Source organism: Anabas testudineus, chromosome 24 (genome assembly GCF_900324465.2).
Source record: "Anabas testudineus chromosome 24, fAnaTes1.2, whole genome shotgun sequence".
In the NCBI taxonomy this organism is placed as follows: domain Eukaryota; kingdom Metazoa; phylum Chordata; class Actinopteri; order Anabantiformes; family Anabantidae; genus Anabas; species Anabas testudineus.
The window spans coordinates 16,674,205-16,697,071 of record NC_046632.1 but is presented as its reverse complement, the minus strand read 5'-3'; the positions used below and the strand labels follow the sequence as shown (position 1 = coordinate 16,697,071).

Here is a 22,867-nt window from a genome sequence, read left to right as displayed (position 1 = left end):
AGGCAGTAAATGGTTCCCACCATATTTTATAATAAAAAAGAATGAACGACTTTTTTAACATTGACATCTACAAGAGACAAAGACTAAGAACCAGAACTTTCTCATGGTCACATTTTAAAAGGTTTCTTTATTTTTAACAAGTTTCTGTCACATTTCCCAAAACCTACTTTTCTCTTTTAACCTTGGCATCGGAGTCACCTGGGGGGGCGAATGGTTTACCTAGAAACGCAGAGTTATCACGATCAAATGAGTGAGAAACAAAACCAGTTATTTTTTTACTACATCTGAAGTAAAGAATCTGTCTATAAACTTGTTATTATGAACGATACTGATTTTCTGCCTGAAGGTGAACTACATTTTGTTAGATTCTTGTTATAAGAAATATTTCTTTAACAGAAAATGAAGCCAGATCATCATTTGTAACAATTCTAGACTGATATTATAATGATATATTAATGTCAAAACACTGTTGTATATGTATATGTATACAATGGGTACAGGTCTTGTTGGAACCTGTACAAACTCATTATCAGTCATTAGTTCTTACCAGGCAGGAGCTCATTGATGTCAGCCTGAGGATCAACATAATAAAAAAACTGAACATAGTCACATTCTTCAGGAACATTTACCTCAGTGTGACCAACACCTTTAAGCTTTTCAACGAACGCTGTGGACGTATAAAGAACATTTGAGTCTTATTGATTCAGCTGTAGAGTAAATCTGTGTAGTCAAATACCTGAACATGAGGAAGCTCAGTCTAAACTAAATTCTTAAGCAAGATTCATCAAATAATGATCTGTTGGGACTTTGTTCATCATTTTCTGTAGGATCATCACCATGACAAACATATATAAATATTTTTAAGAGCACTTTTAAATGTTTACTGAAATTAGTACATGTTGCATATCCACTATAAAATCTAAATCTTTGATAGCAGCAATATTGAAAAAGCGATATATCAGTTCATAAAACTGAAATTAGTTCCTTTTAGGATTAGGCAGATGTATAAATGTGAATTTAACTGATACAGGAGAATCTCTCAAGGAGCCAAATCAACACTATAAAGAGCACGTATGGATTGTTCTGATAGAGGCCTTCATAAGAAAATTATTGCATGTTGCATTTTATAAAGAGACAACATAAATCTGATGTGAAATTAATTAAAGTCACACTTACACTCCATAGGGGTCTGTAAAAAAGAAAAGAGACAAAACATGAGAAAATTAAACTGCATTATACATCATTTTATTCATGTCAGATGAAACACAGGGATCATATCTGTTCTTTGACAACATATCAAAATCTTTGATTCATGTTTTATGTATAAAAAATAAATCAAGTCATTACCCAGGGAACCAGAAACTTCAAGATACTGAACTGTATACTAGACTATAACTGTATGAGTGATGACTGTTCTTCAATATGAGTTAAGTAATAAGATCTGAAAAACCCATCTGAAACCTAAGTATTAATAATCACAGTGCATCATTGAACCAGTGTCAGATCAAACACAGTGATGATCTTTTATTAAAAACATCACATCATCAGTAAATTGATTCTTTATTTTAGTCGTTACCTCTGGAACATGAAGACTCTTCTTAACTTCACACCATCCAGTTTCATTGCGGCTACATTTCAGGACGTGTTGATCATAGAACAGACAGTCCACAGTGAGGAGGACGTTCGGGTCGGTCACTAATCTCCTGCTTTCAGCTACAAGACGGTCAGGATCAAAGGTGTGATGCATCACCACCAGAATTACTGGTTTACCAGCTGGAAGCACAGAGATAACAAAACTAGATCAGAATTTTATTTTTACTGTTTCTTTAGGCCTTATCTAAGCTTTTTGTCTCAGTCTTGTTTATTCTGGCTTCTCTTCCTGTGACCTGCTATTCTCAATCCAGCCACCAGATGCCCTCTCACCTTCCCTCCATTCTCAGTCTCTCTCACTCAGTTGTGTTTTTCTGCTTCTTGTTTACGTCCTACTTTTCTATTTAGACTTTGCCTTTTTGTGTGATTTAGCTGCCTGTTACCAGCCATTCTCTTTGAGATTCCTGTCCATTTTGTATTATTGATATTGTAAACACAAAGTTCACCACCTTTCTGTGGCTTTCAGGTGGCGTTAATCTGTATTCATTCAATAAGAGAAAGTGGAAGAGGAGTGTAAAAAAACAAACCGTAGCCACAGTCTACTTACTATTGTCACACCACTCTCTCTCACCACAGGTTACAGCTGCTTTAAATTAAAAACATGTCTAATAAGAAGTTGTAAATGATGCTGGGTCCATTTCTCTCCTTGTGCAGTGATTCACTGATAGAAAACGTACAAAATCAATCATTATGTAAAGTTTGATGCCAACTTTAACACTGGTTTGTGAACTTTCTCGTTATATCTCTGAACAATGGTGACAAATTGGTCAAACATTGGACAACAGCAGTACTTACCAGGAGTTTTATCCAGAGCCTCTCTGACGTCTATTCGAACCACTGTAGCGACAGGACAAAAAACCAGAACATAGTCACATTCTTCAGGAGAGTTCACCTCAGTGTGACCAACACCTTTAAGCTTTTCAACAAGGTCATGATGAGCCCCGTTAGTGTTTCCCGCCAAGAAGACAAAGAACTTGTTCCATGAAGCTGTGGATGTAACATGAAACATGAAACATGAGAAGAAAAGTCATGAGAAAACAAATTAACATTTTTTTATAGGGCATCCTTCACATCAGCAATTGGCCCCCCCAACCCCACCCCCAATGAAAGGCACTGTGTAATTTCATTCCTGACTCTGAGCGATGTGTCTCACAAACACGTTGTCAACGTGACAGGTTAAAAAAGTAATAAGTCAGTTTATTAAAACAGGAAACTTGTTTTCTTACCAGGTGTTTGTTCATGGGTCACCTCTCTGAGGAAGAGACAAACAAACATAAAGAAACTTTAGATTAACACAGTTACATAAAGTAAAATAAGGCAGAAGGGTTAATAAATAAATAAATAAATAAAATAAGATGCCTAATTAGAAAAGATGCTGCTGCTGCTGCTGCTGCTGCTGTTGCTGCTGCTCCTGCTGCTGCTGCTGCTGCTGCTGCTGCTGCTGCTGCTGCTGCTGCTGCTATCTCTGTCCCATAATGCTGAGAGAAATAACTACGACTCCTTTGTGCCAGTTTAAAACAGAAAGAAGAAGATATGATCTGAACAATAAGAGGAAGCAGTGACTGCGTAACAAAGGTATGTCACTCTTCTCCTGCAATAAATAAGAAAGACTGTAAGAGAAGAACGGTGCAGTAAACCAGGAGTTTAATTCATCATCTAGGAGAAAACTACAGAGAACAACTTCTGATCTCACTTCATTTATGCCACAGTAGCATTTGCAGCTTATTGGAAGAAGTACATACAGTGGCAAGAAAAAGTATGTGAACCCCTAGCCTAATGACTTCTCCAAGTCACTGAGTCCAATCAGTGTGATGATATTGGATGTGTTAATGAAGTGGTAAATGGTCTGCACTTATATAGTGCTTTTCTACCTATCTGGTACTCAAAGCACTTCACACTGCATCTCATTCACCCATTCAACTATTCACACACTCACACACTCACACACCAATGGCAGAGCTGCAATGCAGCTGACCTGACTCACCAGGGGAAACTTCAGTCGGGGGTTCAGTATCTTGCCCAAGGACACTTTGGCATGTGGCATAGCAGCCAGGAATCGAACCACCAATCCTGTGATTAGCAGACAACTGCTCTACCTATTGAGCCACAGCCACCTCTTAATGAAAGCTGTCCTGCCCTTTAAAGTCGTACTTTTAAAGTCGTACTGTAAAGATGACTGCAAGAGCACAGCGCAGAATGCTGAATGAGGTAAAGAAGAATCCTGGAGTGTCAGCTAAAGACTTACAGAAATCTCTGCCACATGCTAACATTTTTGTTGACACATCTACAATAAGGAAAACATCAAACAAGAATGGAGTACATGGGAGGACACCATGGAGGAAGCCATTGCTGTCCAAAAAATATTGCAGCATGTTTGAAGTTTGCAAAAGAGCACCTGGATGTTCCACAGCACTACTGGCAAAATATTCTGTCAAAACCTCATCCCCACTGTAAAACATTGCGGAGGGAGCATCATGGTTTGGGGCTGCTTTGCTGCCTCAGGGCCTGGACAGATTGTTGTCATTGATGGAAAAATGAATTCCAGAGTTTATCAAGACATTTTACAGGAAAACATAAGACCATCTGTCCGCCAGAAAGCTAGCAAGCTCCACAGAGGATGGGTGATGCAACAGGACAATGATCCAAAGCATACAAGTAATTCAACAAAAGAATGACTTCAACAGAACAAAATACACCTTCTGGAGTGGCCCAGTCACAGTCTTGACCTCAACCCGATTGAAATGCTGTGGCATGACCTTAAGAGAGCCATTCACATCAGACATCCCAAGAATATTGCTACACTGAAACAGTTTTGTGAAGAGGAGTGGTCCAAAATTACTCCAGATCGTTGTGCAGGTCTGATCTGCAACTACAGGAAACGTTTGGTTGAGGTTATTGCTGCCAAAGACAGGTCAATCAGTTATTAAGTCCAAAGGTTCACATACATTTTCCACCCTGCACTGTGAATGTTTACATGTTATGTTCAATAAAAACATGAAAACATATAATGTTTGTGTAATATTATTTTCAGCAGACTGTGTTGGTTATTTTTAACAAGTTTCTGTCACATTTCCCAAAACCTACTTTTCTCTTTTAACCTCGGCATCGGAGTCACCTGGGGAGGGCAGAATGGTTTACCTAGAAACGCAGAGTTATCACGATCAATTGAGTGAGAAACAAAACCAGTTATTTTTTTACTACATCTGAAGTAAAGAATCTGTCTATAAACTTGTTATTATGAACAATACTGATTTTCTGCCTGAAGGTGAACTACATTTTGTTAGATTCTTGTTATAAGAAATATTTCTTTAACAGAAAATGAAGCCAGACCATCATTTGTAACAATTCTAGACTGATATTATAATGATATATTAATGTCAAAACACTGTTGTATATGTATATGTATACAATGGGTACAGGTCTTGTTGGAACCTGTACAAACTCATTATCAATCATTAGTTCTTACCAGGCAGGAGCTCATTGATGTCAGCCTGAGGATCAACATAATAAAAAAACTGAACATAGTCACATTCTTCAGGAACATTTACCTCAGTGTGACCAACACCTTCAAGCTTTTCAACGAACGCTGTGGATGTATAAAGAACATTTGAGTTTTTATTGATTCAGCTGTAGAGTAAATCTGTGTAGTCAAATACCTGAACATGAGGAAGCTCAATCTAAACAAAATTCTTAAGCAAGATTCATCAAATAATAATCTGTTGGGACTTTGTTCATCATTTTCTGTAGGATCATCACCATGACAAACATATATAAATATTTTTAAGAGCACTTTTAAATGTTTACTGAAATTACTACATGTTGCATGTCCACTTTAAAATCTAAATCTTTGATAGCAGCAATATTGAAAAAGCGATATATCAGTTCATAAAACTGAAATTAGTTCCTTTTAGGATTAGGCAGATGTATAAATGTAAGTTTAACTAAAACAGGAGAATCTCTCAAGGAGCTAAATCAACACTATAAAGAGCATGTATGGATTGTTCTGATAGAGGCCTTCATAAGAAAATTATTGCATGTTGCATATTATAAAGAGACAACATAAATCTGATGTGAAATTAATTAAAGTCACACTTACACTCCATACGGGCCTGTAAAAAAGAAAAGAAACAAAACATGAGAAAATTAAACTGCATTATGCATCATTTTATTCATGTCAGATGAAACACAGGGATCATATCTGTTCTTTGACAACATATCAAAATATTTGATTCATGTTTTTTGTATAAAATAAATCAAGTCATTACCCAGGAACCAGAAACTTTAAGATACTGAACTGTATACTAGACTATAACTGTATGAGTGATGACTGTACTTCATATCTGAAAAAAACTGATCTGAAACCTGAGTAATAATAAGTATTAATAATCACAGTGCATCATTGAACCAGTGTCAGATCAAACACAGTGATGATCTTTTATTAAAAACATCACATCATCAGTAAATTGATTCTTCATTTGAGTCGTTACCTCTGGAACATGAAGACACTTCTTGACTTCACACCATGCAGTTTCATTGCAGCTACATTTCAGGACGTGTTGATCATAGAACAGACAGTCCACAGTGAGGAGGACGTTCGGGTCGGTCACTAATCTCCTGCTTTCAGCTACAACACGGTCAGGATCAAAGGTGTGATGCATCACCACCAGAATTACTGGTTTACCAGCTGGAAGCACAGAGATAACAAAACTAGATCAGAATTTTATTTTTACTGTTTCTTTAGGCCTTATCTAAGCTTTTTGTCTCAGTCTTGTTTATTCTGGCTTCTCTTCCTGTGACCTGCTATTCTCAATCCAGCCACCAGATGCCCTCTCACCTTCCCTCCATTCTCAGTCTCTCTCACTCAGTTGTGTTTTTCTGCTTCTTGTTTACGTCCTACTTTTCTATTTAGACTTTGCCTTTTTGTGTGATTTAGCTGCCTGTTACCAGCCATTCTCTGTGAGATTCCTGTCCATTTTGTATTATTGATATTGTAAACACAAAGTTCACCACCTTTCTGTGGCTTTCAGGTGGCGTTATTGATTCAATAAGAGAAAGTGGAAGAGGAGTGTAAAAAAACAAACCGTAGCCACAGTCTGCTTACTATTGTCACACCACTCTCTCTCACCACAGGTTACAGCTGCTTTAAATTAAAAACATGTCTAATAAGAAGTTATAAATGATGCTGGGTCCATTTCTCTTCTTGTGCAGTGATTTACTGGTAGAAAACATACAAAATCAATCATTATGTAAAGTTTGATGCCAACTTTAACACTGGTTTGTGAACTTTCTCGTCATATCTCTGAACAATGGTGACAAATTGGTCAAACATTGGACAACAGCAGTTCTTACCAGGAGTTTTATCCAGAGCCTCTCTGACGTCCATTCCAACCACTGTAGCGACAGGACAAAAAACCAGAACATAGTCACATTCTTCAGGAGAGTTCACCTCAGTGTGACCAACTCCTTTAAGCTTTTCAACAAGGTCATGATGAGCCCCGTTAGTGTTTCCCGCCATGAAGACAAAGAACTTGTTCCATGAAGCTGTGGATGTACAGAGAATATTAAAGTCTTGTCACAATAAAAGTCAACACGTTTCTGTATTCAGTAGTAACATCATCATAACCTCTGTCAAATTGTTGATGGTAGTTTTTGTTTTTAGGTCAGTAGAAGTGTTCAAAATTTAAATGCAGAGATCCACAACTAGCAAGTGCTCCTCACTACATGTTCATGAAAACTATCACAGGAACTGTTTCTCTCTCTCTTTTCTTCTGTTGATTAGAGTTAATCTCCTTTTGGCAGTGATTTCCTGTTGTGACTCTTGTTTTGTGATGTTCTAGTTTCAGTTGTGATTTGTCATGTTACCAAAAACCATAATCCTTACAGCGACAAGCTGTGAATCCTAAAATTCTGCTTTTTAGTAAACATTTATTCCAAGATTTTTATATTCAGACCAAAAAGTCAACTTGTTTTCTTACCAGCTGCTTGTTCCTGAGTCATTTCTCTGAGGATGAGACAAAAACACAGAGACAAACGATCAGTCCACATCTGGAAGTTGAGTCATGGCAACTGGACTTAATTAGCTAATTTAATTACTTAAGCAAAACGAGGGATGAGTTTGAACATGCATCTTATTACATGTTAGTTACACGTATTACTTTAAAAGCAGAAGAACAAATATACTTCAATTACTATTTATTGAAACCTCTACCCACTATCTTGGTGTCTTCGTTGCAGGAAGCTCTTCATGCTGCACCCCCCAAACAAAGAGTCCCAGTAAAATAAAACATCAATTGATAATCGATCAAACTCTGATGTACAGCAGAGATTCAGCTTCGCAGCTCGATGGTTTCCAACATTTCAAGCCTCTTACCTGATAAATACCAGCTGCTGTCTGTGGACAGGTCCGTAACAAACCTACAAGAGAAATAATGTTTCACTTTCACTTTTGTTTTGGGGACTTCCTTTAACCATTAACACAGGAAGTGCGCAGATCTAACAGGAACTGTGTCAGTGTGGAGAAGGAGAAGCTGTGAGAAACTGATCTGAGACACAATCTGAGAACAACATGTAGGAAAGTGAAGTGTAGTTAACATTTTCTTTATTCAAATAAAAGATGGGTGGGTCCTCCATACAACTGTGACAATAACTGGCTCTAGCATAGATTAGATTTACATGATGTCTGTGAGGCCTTCAAAGACAGTTTAATGTGGTGATAATGTAACAGTTGAAACTTTTTGCTTTTGTCAAACGTGATGATGAAACCTCTGAGCTCTTTTTGTTTCTTATCCATTCAGCACTTTAGCAACAACTGTAACCGTGACTGTGAATTTCACCTGTACAGTTACAAACAAAAGAATGAAAGTGGGTTTTTTAGGATGCTGAAGATTGATGTGATCTGAAATAGAGAGAAAAACAAAGCTGGAAGTCAACTGGATTCTCAAACACTAAAATAAGAATATTCCTACATTCATGTCATTCATTTATTTTACTTTTTTTAATCAGGTGAATTGAAATTTAAAATGTACATTGTATAAAGAAATAGAAGTAATCATAATAGAAATATGAGTAATTATAAATGAATAATTAAAGTGCGTAATTTAACCGGTGTTGATAAAAAACAGTGATGATCTTTTATTAAAAACATCACAACATCAGAGAACTGATTCAGAGAACTGAAATGTAGCTTATACACTTAGGGTCTAACATGTACGCACTAGTTGCAGCATGGAAAGAGCAACATGTCAGCCTATTAAACAGGAAGTGTGTTTTCTTACCAGATACTTGTTTAGTCATTTCTCTAAAGAACAGAGAAACAGAGAAATCTTTAGTATATGACGTTTAACATAAATAAATAAAGTTAAACTAGGAAATAATGTGTAGATGCATCAAACTTTTTCATCACAGCTGTTCAACACAATCTTCTACTGGTCCAGAAACAGAAATAAATACCTTGGAACTCTATGATACGTAATATCCCGACGCATAGTTGAAAACCAGCAGTTCACAGCCTCTCAGGGATTATTCAAAACATTTCAAGATGCTTACTTACGGTACAGAATTTTCTACTGCTGTCTCTGTTACTTCCGTCTGAACACTCCTCCCTCTCAGTTTAACAGTTTCACTTTCGTTTGTAACAACATGTTCCTCTGTTGCTGGGCCCTGTCTCACCTGGAGTCCCCTGGGAGCACTGTGAGAGTCATGTTTTTTTTTAATTTCTCCAGTGCTTATAACACCATCATCCAGCCATCACTGCTGAGGAGGAAGCTGGAGGTGGCAGGCGTGGACCAACATCTGGCTGCTTGGACCATCAACTACCTCACACACAGTCCACAGTTTGTGAGGCTGCGTGACTGTGTGTTTGATGTGGTAGTCTGCAGCACGGGGGCACCTCAAGGGACTTTGCTCTCCCCTTTCCTGTTCACACTGTACTCATTGGACTTTAAATACAACTCCCACCACTGTCACCTACAGGAGTTCTCAGATGACAGCGCCATTGTTGGCTGTGTATCCAGGGGGGACGAGCAAGAGCACAGGGGGGGTCATCTCTGACTTTGTGGGCTGTTGTGAAAATAAACACCTGATCCTAAACACCAGCAAGACAAAGGAGCTGGTTCTTGACTTCAGGAGGTCCCCTCCACCACACATTTAAATACCTGGGTGTTCACCTTAACAATAAACTGGACTGGTCTAGAAACACAGACGCTCTGTACAAGAAGGGCCAGCACAGTACCACCATGACACACTATGTACCTACACGCTGTATTTAATTTGTTGTTGTTGTTGTTGTTTCTGTCGTTTGTTTTTATACTCAGTGGTATTGACTGGTTATAGGCAGTAAATTAGTCCCCACCCATAGTGTGAGCAGCTTATTACTATTCTACATGTGCACCATGCGTTCAGCACAGACCTGCAGGAAACTGTTGTAGCTCGAGTAGATTGAGAAGCCTAACGGAGGCTCGTCTCTTGCTCTTTTCGTAATTAATATGACCTGGGACACAATCTGTAACAATCATCTTCATCTGTCAAAGGCTTTTATGTTTTGTTTTGTTTTTTTGAGACATTAGCTCAGACATGAAGTCCATCACATGAATTTATTATTACAGAGAGACACATGTACAGAGACAAATATATAGCATATAACTTATAATACTTTATGTATAACACCTTCATATTTTAAGCAGCAACAGTGATTTTAAAGAGATGTTTGTGTTTTAAACTTAATGTACTAATGTACTAACTCAGACGTTGTACGTGCCTCAAAACATTCTTGGGTTGTGAGGAGCCTTGATAATTTTCCAGGCTTCCAGGCTGTGGTAAAGAGATTTCCTCTGAAGGTAATTGACATGCAGGTGATAAGGGATTGAATTCACTTCAGCTCTGTGGAAGTCTTAATTCACCTAAGTAAAGTTTTAACTGACGAGTGTTTTCAATTTTCCTTGTTTTTACTTTTCCACCATGGCATAGGTAGATTCATAGATGGCCAGTCCCATCGAGTCTAAAACAGAGAGAGAAACAGAACATTAAGTCTTTTCATATCACTTGAATCACAAACAACAAAAATAATAATATCCCATCATTAATACAAGTGTAATGTTGGAATATGTTTTATAGGGTTAATGTTTTATTTCACCATGTCCCCACTGCAGCTCTTAAAAAAATTCAGAGAGAGTTTTTATACTACTACACCCAGATTTACACATATTTATAACTCTTTTAAGATGCATATAATCACACACTCTAACTGTATGAGTGATGACTGTACTTCATATCTGAAAAACCTGAGTAATAATAAGTATTAATAATCACAGTGCATCATTGAACCAGTGTCAGATCAAACACAGTGATGATCTTTTATTAAAAACATCACATCATCAGTAAATTGATTCTTCATTTGAGTCGTTACCTCTGGAACATGAAGACACTTCTTGACTTCACACCATGCAGTTTTATTGCGGCTACATTCCAGGACGTGTTGATCATAGAACAGACAGTCCACAGTGAGGAGGACGTTTGGGTCGGTCACTAATCTCCTGCTTTCAGCTAAAACACGGTCAGGATCAAAGGTGTGATGCATCACCACCAGAATTACTGGTTTACCAGCTGGAAGCACAAAGATAACAAAACCAAAGATTCAGAAACATTCTGCTGTTATTCTCAATCCAGCCACTAAATGTCCTCTCACCTTCCCTTCATTCTCAGCCACAGTCACTTAGTCAGCTGTTCACAGTTCCCTGATCTTACTTTCATCTGCATTCTTCACATCGTCCATCCTGAGCCATCGCTGGCCATTTTTTCCACGCCCTACTTGTCTATCTAGACTTTACCTGTTTGTGTCATTTACCTGCCTGTTACCAACCATTCTCTGATCTCCAACTGTCCGTTCTGTCTAACCTGTATCTGCTGGACTTTATTACATTCCTGTGCATTTCGTATTATACAAATTCAAACCACAGACAGGTTACAGCTGCTTTAAATTAAAAACATGTCTAATAAGAAGTTATAAATGATGCTGGGTCCATTTCTCTCCTTGTGCAGTGATTTACTAGTAGAAAACTTACAAAATCAATCATTATGTAAAGTTTGATGCCAACTTTAACACTGGTTTGTGAACTTTCTCGTCATATCTCTGAACAATGGTGACAAATTGGTCAAACATTGGACAACAGCAGTACTTACCAGGAGTTTTATCCAGAGCCTCTCTGACGTCTATTCGAACCACTGTAGCGACAGGACAAAAAACCAGGACATAGTCACATTCTTCAGGAGAGTTCACCTCAGTGTGACCAACACCTTTAAGCTTTTCAACAAGGTCATGATGAGCCCCGTTAGTGTTTCCCGCCAAGAAGACAAAGAACTTGTTCCATGAAGCTGTGGAAGAATGAAGAAGAACATTTGAGTCTTGAACTATAGTCACATCACACTAACAAAAACATGAGAAGAAAAGTCATGAGAAAATGAATCAGCATTTTTTTATAGGGCATCCTTCGCAATAGCAATTAGCCCCCCAACCCCACCCCCAATGAAAGCCACTGTGTAATTTCATTCCTGACTCTGAGCGATGTGTCTCACAAACACGTTGTCAACGTGACAGGTTAAAAAAGTAATAAGTCAGTTTATTAAAACAGGAAACTTGTTTTCTTACCAGGTGTTTGTTCATGGGTCACCTCTCTGAGGAAGAGACAAACAAACATAAAGAAACTTTAGATTAACACAGTTACATAAAGTAAAATAAGGCAGAAGGGTTAATAAATAAATAAATAAATAAAATAAGATGCCTAATTAGAAAAGATGCTGCTGCTGCTGCTGCTGCTGCTGCTATCTCTGCTATCTCTGTCCCATAATGCTGAGAGAAATAACTACGACTCCTTCGTGCCAGTTTAACACAGAAAGAAGAAGATATGATCTGAACAATAAGAGGAAGCAGTGACTGCTTAACAAAGGTATGACACTCTTCTATATAAATAAGAAAGACTGTAAGAGAAGAACGGTGCAGTAAACCAGGAGTTTAATTCATCATCTAGGAGAAAACCACAGTAGCCTGTGCAGCTTATTGGAAGAAGTAATAACTCATCACATACAGTAAATTAACAAGGCAGTAAATGGTTCCCACCATATTTAATAATAAATAAGAATGAACGACTTTTTTTACATTGACATCTACAAGAGACAAAGACTAAGAACCAGAACTTTCTCATGGTCAAATTTTAAAAGGTTTCTTTATTTTTAACAAGTTTCTGTCACATTTCCCAAAACCTACTTTTCTCTTTTAACCTTGGCATCGGAGTCACCTGGGGAGGTCCAATGGTTTACCTAGAAACGCAGAGTTATCACGATCAAATGAGTGAGAAACAAAACCAGTTATTTTTTTACTACATCTGAAGTAAAGAATCTGTCTATAAACTTGTTATTATGAACGATACTGATTTTCTGCCTGAAGGTGAACTACATTTTGTTAGATTCTTGTTATAAGAAATATTTCTTTAACAGAAAATGAAGCCAGATCATCATTTGTAACAATTCTAGACTGATATTATAATGATATATTAATGTCAAAACACTGTTGTATATGTATATGTATACAATGGGTACAGGTCTTGTTGGAACCTGTACAAACTCATTATCAATCATTAGTTCTTACCAGGAGCTCATTGATGTCAGCCTCTGGATCAACATAATAAAAAAACTGAACATAGTCACATTCTTCAGGAACATTTACCTCAGTGTGACCAACACCTTCAAGCTTTTCATCACGGTCATGATGAGCTCCGTTAGTGATTCCTTGCAAAGAAAGCAACGAACGCTGTGGACGTATAAAGAACATTTGAGTCTTATTGATTCAGCTGTAAATGAGTAAATCTGTGTAGTCAAATACCTGAACATGAGGAAGCTCAGTCTAAACTAAATTCTTAAGCAAGATTTATCAAATAATGATCTGTTGGGACTTTGTTCATCATTTTCTGTAGGATCATCACCATGACAAACATATATAAATATTTTTAAGAGCACTTTTAAATGTTTACTGAAATTACTACATGTTGCATGTCCACTTTAAAATCTAAATCTTTGATAGCAGCAATATTGAAAAAGCGATATATCAGTTCATAAAACTGAAATTAGTTCCTTAACAGGTGCTTTTTTGTGAAATGTGTCTTGGACAACTGTAGTTAGATGTGGAACAGAAAAAATCCAAGTCACTACAGCAGTGGAGATAGTGATGGTACAGAAACAAGGGGCATAAACAGTAAGTATTAGAAAAATAAGATTAGGCAGATGTATAAATGTAAGTTTAACTAAAACAGGAGAATCTCTCAAGGAGCCAAATCAACACTATAAAGAGCACGTATGGATTGTTCTGATAGAGGCCTTCATAAGAAAATATTGCATGTTGCATATTACAAAGAGACAACATAAATCTGATGTGAAATTAATTAAAGTCACACTTACACTCCATAGGGGTCTGTAAAAAAAGAAAAGAGACAAAACATGAGAAAATTAAACTGCATTATGCATCATTTTATTCATGTCAGATGAAACACAGGGATCATATCTGTCCTTTGACAACATATAAAAATCTTTGATTCATGTTTTTGTATAAAATAAATCACGTCATTACCTGTGAACTGTATACTAGACTATAACTGTATGAGGGATGACTGTACTTCATATCTGAAAAAACTGATCTGAAACCTGAGTACTGATAAGTATTAATAATCACAGTGCATCATTGAACCAGTGTCAGATCAAACACAGTGATGATCTTTTATTAAAAAACATCACATCATCAGTAAATTGATTCTTCATTTTAGTCATTACCTCTGGAACATGAAGACACTTCTTGACTTCACACCATGCAGTTTCATTGCGGCTACATTTCAGGAAGCGTTGATCATAGAACAGACAGTCCACAGTGAGGAGGACGTTCGGGTCGGTCACTAATTTCCTGCTTTCAGCTAAAACACGGTCAGGATCAAAGGTGTGATGCATCACCACCAGAATTACTGGTTTACCAGCTGTAAGCACAGAGATAACAAAACTAGATCAGAATTTTATTTTTACTGTACCGTAGCCACAGTCTACTTACTATTGTCACACCACTCTCTCTCACCACAGGTTACAGTTGCTTTAAATTAAAAACATGTCTAATAAGAAGTTATAAATGATGCTGGGTCCATTTCTCTCCTTGTGCAGTGATTTACTAATAGAAAACATACAAAATCAATCATTTTGTAAAGTTTGATGCCAACTTTAACACTGGTTTGTGAATTTTCTCGTTATATCTCTGAACAATGGTGACAAATTGGTCAAACATTGGACAACAGCAGTTCTTACCAGGAGTTTTATCCAGAGCCTCTCTGACGTCTATTCGAACCACTGTAGCGACAGGACAAAAAACCAGAACATAGTCACATTCTTCAGGAGAGTTCACCTTAGTGTGACCAACACCTTTAAGCTTTTCAACAAGGTCATGATGAGCCCCGTTAGTGTTTCCCGCCAAGAAGACAAAGAACTTGTTCCATGAAGCTGTGAAAGAATGAAGAAGAACATTTGAGTCTTGAACTATAGTCACATCACACTACTAAAAACATAAGAAGAAAGGTCATGAGAAAACGAATCAACATTTTTTTTATATCTTCACATCAGCAAATACCCCCACCCCCAATGAAAGCTGTGTAATTCAATTCCTGATTCTGAGCGATGTATCTCACAAACACGTTGTCAACATTTTCTTACCAGGTGTTTGTTCATGGGTCACCTCTCTGAGGAAGAAACAAACAAACATAAAGAAACTTTAGATGAACACAGTTACATAAAGTAAAATAAGGCAGAAGGATTCATAAATAAATAAATAAAATAAAAAGATGCTGCTGCTATCTCTGCTATTTCTGTCCCATAATAAATAACTACGACTCCTTCGAGCCAGTTTAAAACAGAAAGAAGAAGATATGATCTGAACAATATGAGGAAGCAGTGACTGCGTAACAAAGGTATGACACTCTTTTATATAAATAAGAAAGACTGTAAGAGAAGAACGGTGCAGTAAACCAGGAGTTTAGAGACAAAGACTAAGAACCAGAACTTTCTCATGGTCACATTTTAAAAGGTTTGTTTATTTTTATGTTTCTGTGTCACATTTCCCAAAACCTACTTTTCTGTTTTAACCTCGGCATCGGCGTCACCTGGGGGGGGCGAAACCTGGACCTGGACAGTAGAGTCACCCGGGGAGGTCAAATGGTTTACCTAGAAACGCAGAGTTATCACGATGAAATGAGTGAGAAACAAAACCAGTTATTTTTTTACTACATCTGAAGTAAAGAATCTGTCTATAAACTTGTTATTATGAACAATACTGATTTTCTGCCTGAAGGTGAACTACATATTGTTAGATTCTTGTTATAAGAAATATTTCTTTAACAGAAAATGAAGCCAGATCATCATTTGTAACAATTCTAGACTGATAATAAACACTGTTAAAATGTTTATAATGGGTATAGTTCCTGTTGGAACCTGTACAAACTCATTATCAGTCATTAGTTCTTACCAGGCAGGAGCTCATTGATGTCAGCCTCTGGATCAACATAATAAAAAAACTGAACATAGTCACATTCTTCAGGAACATTTACCTCAGTGTGGCCAACACCTTCAAGCTTTTCAACACGGTCATGATGAGCCCTGTTAGTGTTTCCCGCAAAGAAGGCAACGACTGCTGTGGATGTATAAAGAACATTTGAGTCTTATTGATTCAGCTGTAGAGTAAATCTGTGTAGTCAAATACCTGAACATGAGGAAGCTCAGTCTAAACTAAATTCTTAAGCAAGATTCATCAAATAATGATCTGTTGGGACTTTGTTCATCATTTTCTGTAGGATCATCACCATGACAAACATATATAAATCATTTTAAGAGCACTTTTAAATGTTTACTGAAATTATTATATGTTGCATATCCACTATAAAATCAAAATATTTAATAGCAGCAATATTGAAAGAGCGATATATCAGTTCATAAAACTGAAATTAGTTCCTTAACAGGTGCTTTTTTGTGAAATGTGTCTTGGACAACTGTAGTTAGATGTGGAACAGAAAAAATCCAAGTCACTACAGCAGTGGAGATAGTGATGGTACAGAAACAAGGGGCATAAACAGTAAGTATTAGAAAAATAAGATTAGGCAGATGTATAAATGTAAGTTTAACTAAAACAGGAGAATCTCTCAAGGAGCCAAATCAACACTATAAAGAGCATGTATTGATTGTTCTGATAGAGGCCTTCATAAGAAAATTATTGCATGTTGCATTTTATAAAGAGACAACATAAATCTGATGTGAAATTAATTAAAGTCACACTTACACTCCATAGGGGCCTGTAAAAAAAGAAAAGAAACAAAACATGAGAAAATTAAACTGCATTATGCATCATTTTATTCATTTCAGATGAAACACAGGGATCATATCTGTTCTTTGACAAGATATAAAAATCTTTGATTCATGTTTTTTGTATAAAATAAATCAAGTCATTACCTGTGAACCAGAAACTTCAAGATACTGAACTGTATACTAGACTATAACTGTATGAGGGATGACTGTACCTCATATCTGAAAAAAACATCTGAAACCTGAGTAATAATAAGTATTAATAATCACAGTGCATCATTGAACCAGTGTCAGATCAAACACAGTGATGATCTTTTATTAAAAACATCAAATTGATTCTTCATTTTAGTCATTACCTCTGGAACATGAAGACTCTTCTTGACTTCACACCATCCAGTTTCATTGCGGCTACATTTCAGGATGTGTTGATCATAGAACAGACAGTCCACAGTGAGGAGGACGTTCGGGTCGGTCACTATTCTCCTGCTTTCTGCTAAAACACGGTCAGGATCAAAGGTGTGATGCATCACCACCAGAATTACTGGTTTACCAGCTGTAGGCACAGAGATAACAAAACCAAATGAGTCAGAAACAAAATCAAACTTAATAAATTAGTTTCTTAACTTTTTCTCCATCTGTGACCAATAACAGTGAGTGATTTGTCGAATCCTGTTTTTCCAGACCAGCATTTACAACTGTTACATTTTAGACTGATATTGAGGTCAAAGCTCTGTCAAAATGTTTGACACCAGTTTTCACACAGATTTGTCAAAACATTGTTCAGTTCTCACCAGGAGTTTTATCCAGAGCCTCTTTGACGTCTGTACCAACTCGTGAAGCAACAGGACAAAAAACCAGAACATAGTCACATTCATCCAGAGAGTTCACCTCAGTGTGACCAACAGCTTTAAGCTTTTCAACAAGGTCATGATGAGCCCCGTTAGTGTTTCCCGCCAAGAAGACAAAGAACTTGTTCCATGAAGCTGTGGATGTACAGAGAATATTAAAGTCATTATTGAGCCAGCTGTACACTCTTAGACTTTGCTGTTAATTTAATTAAATACATCAACGGTATATTTCTGTAATCCTCAAATGAGGTACATTGCTGTTATTGTTTTTGGTGAAATGCCTTATAACAATATTAGTTAGGGTTAGAGGAGAGAAAACAGTACTTTATTTTTTGCAATACATCTTGGGAACATAAACAACTGTAGTAAACCCACATGCTTGAGTGAATAATCCAGTTTGAACTTTCACCCATCTTCATTCTTCAGATTAACAGGTAAGTGGGTTTTGTTTTTGCTTGTTAGAAAAGTGCATAACATTTCTGAGCAAGTCATATTGTGCCATGAGAAGTACAGATCTTTAAATGTTGAGACACATTGATAGAGACATAAACACTTTGATTCAGTTCATTCTTTTTCAAGGGAGGAGTTGTAATAACTAACTTTCCTCTCTCTTAGTGGCAGTTGTGACATTGCAGACTGGCACTGGACGTCTGATTGTCATCCTGCAAATTACGGCGTGAGCTTGAATTTACTTTGTCTTAGTTGAACATTTGCCACTTGCACATCTCCAGACATTTCCGATTCTAACTGCCTAACTTGAATTAACATAGCTGTTTGTGTAGGTTGCCGAGTGTATTTGCTAAAATTAGCTTGATTACTAAAGAAAACTACAAATCTTTACTTATAAACAAATCAGCCAGCGTCATGTTTTGTTTTCTCTTCTGATTTCAGAGACAGAAGTCGTCACTTTGAGGACTTCTGAGCAATGTGTCTCCCAAGTAAGTTGTCAACAACTTTTAACAAGTTAAAAAAGTAATAAGTCAGTTTATTAAAACAGGAAACTTGTTTTCTTACCAGGTGTTTGTTCATGGGTCACCTCTCTGAGGAAGAGACAAACAAACATAAAGAAACTTTAGATTAACACAGTTACATAAAGTAAAATAAGGCAGAAGGGTTAATAAATAAATAAATAAATAAAATAAGATGCCTAATTAGAAAAGATGCTGCTGCTGCTGCTGCTGTTGCTGCTATCTCTGCTATCTCTGTCCCATAATGCTGAGAGAAATAACTACAACTCCTTCGTGCCAGTTTAACACAGAAAGAAGAAGATATGATCTGAACAATAAGAGGAAGCAGTGACTGCGTAAAAAAGGTATGACACTCTTCTATATAAATAAGAAAGACTGTAAGAGAAGAACGGTGCAGTAAACCAGGAGTTTAATTCATCATCTAGGAGAAAACCACAGTAGCCTGTGCAGCTTATTGGAAGAAGTAATAACTCATCACATACAGTAAATTAACAAGGCAGTAAATGGTTCCCACCATATTTAATAATAAATAAGAATGAACGACTTTTTTAACATTGACATCTACAAGAGACAAAGACTAAGAACCAGAACTTTCTCATGGTCACATTTTAAAAAGTTTCTTTATTTTTAACAAGTTTCTGTCACATTTCCCAAAACCTACTTTTCTTTTTTAACCTCGGCGTCTGTGTCACCTGGGGGGGCAGAATCCTGGACCTGGACAGCAAGGTCACCCTGGGGGGCCATATCCTGAACTTGGGGATCGGCATCACCTGGGGAAGCCGAATCCTTGACCTGGACAATAGAGTCACCCTGGGGGGCAGAATCCTGGAGCTGGGCAGCAGGTTCATCCGGGTCGTTCGGGTCGTTCATTGATCTCCTCCTTTTTGCTAAAACGGGACAAAAAAACAGGAAATAGTCACATTCATCTTGAGAGTTCACCTCAGTGTGACCAACTCCTTTAAGTTTTTCAACAAGGTCATGATGAGCCCTGCTAGTGTTTCCACAAAGAAGACAAAGAACTTGTTCCATGAAGCTGTGGATGTACAGAGAATATTAAAGTCTCGTCACAATAAAAGTCAACACATTTCTGTATTCAGTAGTAACATCATCATAACCTCTGTCAAATTGTTGATGGTAGTTTTTGCTCGTTTTTAGGTCAGTAGAAGTGTTCAAAATATAAATGAACAAATTCAATTCAATTCAGTTTTATTTGTATAGCACCAATTTACAACAGAGGTTATCTCAGGGCACTTTACAGTGTTTAAAGTTTAAGACCTTACAGAGAATAATTATACAAAAAATGATACAGAAAACCCAACAATCCCATTTGAGCAAGCTTTAGGCAACAGTGGAGAGGAAAAACTCCCTTTAGAGGAAGAAACCAGCAGAATCAGGCTCATAGTGGGCGGCCATCTGCCTCGGCCGGTTGAGGTGAGTGGAAAGAGGAGAGAAAAGAACAGCAGGCAATAAAGACAACAACAAGCAGCAAGAACATCGGGCAGATGAACTGGATTCTGACCTGCCCAATGTTCCTGCTGCTGTCAAATGTCAAAACTAAAACTGTTAAGCTGAATGATTTAGTGTCAGTCAGTAAATAGTTTTTCACTTCTGCTGGATGAAAGTGTTGTTGTCAGGTCAGCAGAGATACACAACTAGCAAGTGCTCTTTACTACATGTTCATGAAAACTATCACAGGAACTGTTTCACTTTCTCTTCTGTTGATTAGAGATTTGTGATTTCCTGTTTTTGTGTTTTGTGATGTTCTAGTTTCAGTTGTGACTTGTCATGTTACCAAAAACCATAATCCTTACAGCGACAAGCTGTGACTTAAAATTCTGCTTTGTAGTAAACATTTATTCCAAGATTTGTATATTCAGATGTCTAAGTGTGTTTATATTGAAAAGCTATATTCTGAGCTAGATGTTTAAGTTGACTCAAAAGTGCAATTAACCTTAATTAACAGTTGGTCACAGTCACTGCAGAGCAGAGTCCTTACTGTTCAATTATTACAATATATAAGATAATATTATATTGTTCTTTCTAGACTCTTTGTTTGGACCACAACGTCTGTGTTTCTGTGCCAGGATCACTAAGAGGCAGCAACAGAGAGATATTATAAGACTGTTCACTAGTGACAGATGATTCAATATAAGTATTTCAAGCTCAGTCTGGCATCTACAACTTTGTTGTACCAAAGCTGCTCCAAAAGCCTCAATAAGCTGATGGGAACATTTATATTTATGAAACCAGTCAACTTGTTTTCTTACCAGCTGCTTGTTCCTGAGTCATTTTCTCTGAGGATGAGACAAAAACACAGAGACAAACGATCAGTCCACATCTGAAAGTTGAGTCATGGCAACTGGATTTAATTAGATTAATTTAATTACTTAAGCAAAACGAGGGATGAGTTTGAACATGCATCTTATTACATGTTAGTGTAATAAATGTGGGTATAAAGTTACGAGGCAGAAAACGCTGCCTTTCAAAATAAAAGCATTTATTCACAAGCGCAAGTACACAAACGAACAAAAGATATTTGTCACAGTTGAAGTAAAAGGGTTACAGTGAGTCAGTGCAGCACATTTAACTTGTCCTTAATTCGGCTACACAGAGGGTTTTAACACATCAATAAACCACTGAACCGAAACCACCTCCTCATCCCTCCGCGTAAAGACGCACACTAAAAATACGCACGTATTACTTTAAAAGCAGAAGAACAAATATACTTCAATTACTATTTATTGAAACCTCTACCCACTATCTTGGTGTCTTCGTTGCAGGAAGCTCTTCATGCTGCACCCAACACCCCCCAAACAAAGAGTCCCAGTAAAATAAAACATCAATTGATAATCGATCAAACTCTGATGTACAGCAGAGATTCAGCTTCGCAGCTCGATGGTTTCCAACATTTCAAGCCTCTTACCTGATAAATACCAGCTGCTGTCTGTGGACAGGTCCGTAACAAACCTACAAGAGAAATAATGTTTGACTTTCACTTTTGTTTTGGGGACTTCCTTTAACCATTAACACAGGAAGTGCGCAGATCTAACGAGGAACTGTGTCAGTGTGGAGAAGGAGAAACTGTGAGAAACTGATCTGAGACTCAATCTGAGAACAACATGTAGGAAAGTGAAGTGTAGTTAACATTTTCTTTATTCAAATAAAAGATAAGAGAAACTGGGAACTCAGGCTTGGTTCTTTATTATTATGAGACATGAAGATTTGATTTATTTTCAGAGACACTGGAGACAAAGCTACAAATATCATACAGATAATTTTTCAAAGCAAATACTTTGTTTCAAACATTTTAACATGTACTGAAGATTGATGGGATCAGAAATAGAGAGAAAACAAAGCTGGTATCATTTGAATCTCAAACAATTAAACAATAGTGCATAATTTAAGCAGTGTTAGATGAAGCAGAGTGATGATCTCTTAAAACATCACAACATGAGTGAATACCACACAACTTTCCCATGAGCTTGACTGTATTAGATCTTTAAATCTAGTCGTTACCTCCTGAACATGAAGACACTTCTTGACTTCACACCATGCAGTTTCATTGCGGCTACACTTCAGGAAGTGTTGATCATAGAACAGACAGTCCACAGTGAGGAGGACGTTCGGGTCTTAAATTTAAACTTACTTTTTACAAGTCTGTATTGGTGGTAAAGAGATTTCCTCTGAAGGTAATTGACATGCAGGTGATAAGGGATTGAATTCACTTCAGCTCTGTGGAAGTCTTAATTCAGCCAAGTAAAGTTTTAACTGACGAGTGTTTTCAATTTTCCTTGTTGTTACTTTTCCACCATGACATAGATGGCATAGATAGATTCATAGATGGCATAGATAGATTCATAGATGGCCAGTCCCATCGAGTCTAAAACAGAGAGAAAAACAAAACATTAAGTCTTCTCATATCACTTGAATCACAAACAACAAAAATAATAATATCCCATCATTAATACAAGTGTAATGTTGGAATATGTTTTATAGGGTTAATGTTTTATTTCACCATGTCCCCACTGCAGC

The 22,867-nt window shown here is 37.1% G+C and overlaps 1 protein-coding gene across 1 annotated transcript in view; it reads right to left on the bottom strand.

Annotated features, from left to right (window-relative positions):
- The window catches only part of LOC113149351, a 35,971-nt gene extending 14,120 nt beyond the window's left edge, over positions 1–21,851 (bottom strand). The window contains exons 1-23 of the mRNA XM_026341424.1: positions 21,759–21,851; positions 21,103–21,129; positions 19,497–19,722; positions 18,882–18,907; positions 17,811–18,002; positions 17,376–17,572; positions 16,997–17,009; positions 16,272–16,354; positions 15,797–15,888; positions 15,382–15,407; positions 14,980–15,171; positions 14,464–14,660; positions 14,095–14,107; positions 13,444–13,450; positions 13,367–13,397; positions 12,908–12,960; positions 3,010–3,150; positions 2,877–2,902; positions 2,446–2,637; positions 1,577–1,773; positions 1,177–1,189; positions 548–667; positions 168–219 (exon numbers count right to left, since the gene is read on the bottom strand). Of these exons, the coding sequence (XP_026197209.1) occupies positions 168–219; positions 548–667; positions 1,177–1,189; positions 1,577–1,773; positions 2,446–2,637; positions 2,877–2,902; positions 3,010–3,150; positions 12,908–12,960; positions 13,367–13,397; positions 13,444–13,450; positions 14,095–14,107; positions 14,464–14,660; positions 14,980–15,171; positions 15,382–15,407; positions 15,797–15,888; positions 16,272–16,354; positions 16,997–17,009; positions 17,376–17,572; positions 17,811–18,002; positions 18,882–18,907; positions 19,497–19,722; positions 21,103–21,124 (2,111 nt within the window). The 5' untranslated portion in view covers positions 21,125–21,129; positions 21,759–21,851. The remainder of the gene's footprint in view (positions 1–167; positions 220–547; positions 668–1,176; positions 1,190–1,576; positions 1,774–2,445; positions 2,638–2,876; positions 2,903–3,009; positions 3,151–12,907; positions 12,961–13,366; positions 13,398–13,443; positions 13,451–14,094; positions 14,108–14,463; positions 14,661–14,979; positions 15,172–15,381; positions 15,408–15,796; positions 15,889–16,271; positions 16,355–16,996; positions 17,010–17,375; positions 17,573–17,810; positions 18,003–18,881; positions 18,908–19,496; positions 19,723–21,102; positions 21,130–21,758) is intronic.
- Positions 21,852–22,867: the final 1,016 nt, after the last annotated feature.